At 40.8% G+C, this 2,765-nt stretch overlaps 1 protein-coding gene across 1 annotated transcript; it reads right to left on the bottom strand.

Annotated features, from left to right (window-relative positions):
- Positions 1-860: 860 nt before the first annotated feature.
- Positions 861-1,802, bottom strand: LOC120978164 (olfactory receptor 5G3-like). The gene has a single exon (XM_040406386.1). The coding sequence runs from the start codon at positions 1,800-1,802 to the stop codon at positions 861-863; it is 942 nt and encodes a 313-aa protein (XP_040262320.1).
- Between the last annotated feature and the right edge of the window lie 963 nt (positions 1,803-2,765).

Here is a 2,765-nt window from a genome sequence, read left to right as displayed (position 1 = left end):
GGTGGCTAATCGATCTCAAAGTGTGGGCGATGCTTCGGTAATATTCACTTACACAACATAATATTGCTGTCTGACTCCGATGCCCGGCCTTGTGGGTCGTTGACCTTCTAATCTCCATCTTCCTGGAGTGCTCTGGTAGCAAAGTCTCAGAGATGAGGGTTCTATGAACTTGGGCCTTGCTCAGAGGAGCTTGCACATGTAGGCAGAGGATCTTAATACTGGAATTAAACGGATCCATTTAGATTTTTCACATCAGGATTCATCAGTTCCATTAGGATGCAGTTGTGTGAAATCAAAATGGATCTGTCACTAAATACATTGAAAATAAATGGGTGACGGATCCAGCTTTTTAGGCTCCTGAAAAAATGGATCCATCACCATTGACTTACATTGTTTTCAGTGCCGTATCCGTTTTTTTCCTTTTTTTTATGTTCGGTCACAAAACAGAAGACATCCTGATGCATCCTGAACAGATCTCTTTCAATTCAGAATGCGTAAGGACTAAACTAAAACATTTTTTTCCGGTATTGAGATCCTCTGCCAGATGTCAATACTGGAAAACAATAACGCAATTGGGAAAGTAGCCTTAGTTACTGTAGGTTAGTAGATAGTGGAAAAACAGGAAGCCTAGTTTTTGAAAGGTTCACTTCCATACAGAAATAGGACATTATTTTACAGACAGTAATAAATTAACCTTGTAGCATACAGTATTTTTTTAAACAGGAGGAAACTGTAGGTTGGCCACACAAACAAATGCAGAACCTACAAACTCCATGCAGATTTTGCCCTTAGTTAGATTTAAACTCCTGTCCCGAGTGCTGCAGGACAGCAACACTAACCACCAAGTCACTTTGCAGCCCTTACATTACATTTCTTTTAAAAAAATGTAACTGTCTCCTTAAGGCCAACTTCACATCTCTGTTCTTCAGGCTATAAATTAATGGATTTAACATTGGCACTGCCACCATGTTGAAGAGAGAGAGGAGTTTTTTATACTCCAAATCATTTGAACTTGGACTCAGGTATTGACTGACAAGTGTTGTGTAGAGAAGAATGATAACTGAAAGGTGTGAAGAGCATGTGTAGAAGGCCTTACGTCTCCCACTGCTGGTCTGTATCTTTAATATTGAGTTGATAATAAATACATAAGACACAGTGGTTAGAAGCAGAGGAATAATGGTCAAGACAAAGACTCCTTCGACTATTGTAAACATTTCAAAAGTAGGGTTCACCTTGCAGGAAAGTTTCTTGAGGGGCACAAGATCACAAAAAAAGTGATTAATCACATTAGATTTGTAGCAGGAAAAACTAGTTACCAATATAGCGTAAGGACTGATTTCTACAAAGCTCACCACCCAACATGCAATGGCCAACCAAGAACAAAGTCTCCAGTTCATGATCATAGTATATCTCAGGGGGTTACAGACAGCCACATACCGATCATAGCTCATAGCTGTAAGTATCAGAAGCTCATCACTAATGAACCAGCCCAGGAAATAAAACTGTGATAAGCAGCTCACATATGAAATTACTCTATCCCCAGTTATATATATTAGAAGTTCCTTATGAAGTGAAGCCGTTGTCGATGACAAATCCACTATAGACAGATTCCCCAGAAAAAAGTACATGGGAGTGTGGAGTTGATGATCCAGATAGATTATTGTTAGAATAGTCATGTTCCCACCAAGTGTAATCAGATATATCAAAAGGACGAGAAGAAAAATTGGAAGCTGTGGCTCAGGAACATCTGAGATTCCTTTAATGAAGAAATATGTCACCATTGTCCAATTTTGTTGCTCCATTTTATGTTTTTGAGCATGGTGTTTCTTCTTTAAAATCCCCTATGTTTTTAGAAATGAAGAACACATTAGCACAGAATTATATTACCATTTAAGTGTTTTTTGTCGGGGGTCTGATTTTCAGCACACCTGCCCAACAGCTTATTGAATACCAGGCACACCTCTGCAGTTTTGGTAGTAGTTGTGACATTATTGTAGCTTAATGTATCTCATTTCAGTGAATAAATCAGTGGAACCTGATTAAGGTTTGATAACAGGAAGCATCATAGCCCCTTTAATCACCTGATTGGTAAGGGTGCCTAGACAGGCAGTCAATTTAGTAGTCTCAGAAAACACCTTTTAGACTTCCCCAACAGGTCATCAATTTGAGAATGCCTAATTTTTCCTATTTTTTTGTGATAGATTTAGCGTTTTATAATATCCTATATATATATTCTCAGGGGCGTAACTAGAAGTGCCTGGGCCCCACAGCAAATTTTTGTATGGGCCCCCCCCAGCCCCCCGCCTAATTTTTTATATACTATTTTTACCCCCACCTGTCCTTTTTATTTTTGATAAAAATCTTTTTTATTTATATGCAAATTACCTTCCTAACGTGCCCAAAGGGCTGTCCCTCCGGCCGTTTGTGCCCAGCTGCGTCCATTATTGCCAAGCCCAGCGCCGTCTCGCTATTAATTATTCACTGCTGTCCTCGTCTTTTCTTTTTCTCTAAGTGTGCCGTAGTCTCGCGCATGCGCCGATGTTAGTCACGTGCGGGCCCGCGCGGTGTCCTGGCAGCAGCCTGAAGTAATGTAATCGCGCATGCGCCAGAAAGCGGAGAAAGCTGTCGCATGCGTGATTACACTACTTGAGGCTGCTGCCAGGACACCGCATGGGCCCGGACGTGAGTAACATCAGCGCATGCGCGAGACTACGGCGCACTTAGAAAAAAAAAAAAGACGAGGACAGCAGTGAATAATTAACAGC

Source organism: Bufo bufo, chromosome 8, assembly GCF_905171765.1.
Source record: "Bufo bufo chromosome 8, aBufBuf1.1, whole genome shotgun sequence".
Lineage (NCBI taxonomy): Eukaryota > Metazoa > Chordata > Amphibia > Anura > Bufonidae > Bufo > Bufo bufo.
Note: the sequence above shows the minus strand (reverse complement) of the source record. Positions and strands in the feature narration are given on the sequence as shown.

Coding starts and splice junctions, on each gene's coding strand:
- LOC120978164 (XM_040406386.1), bottom strand. CDS start 1,802: ATGGAGCAACAAAATTGGACAATGGTGACATATTTCTTCATTAAAGGA.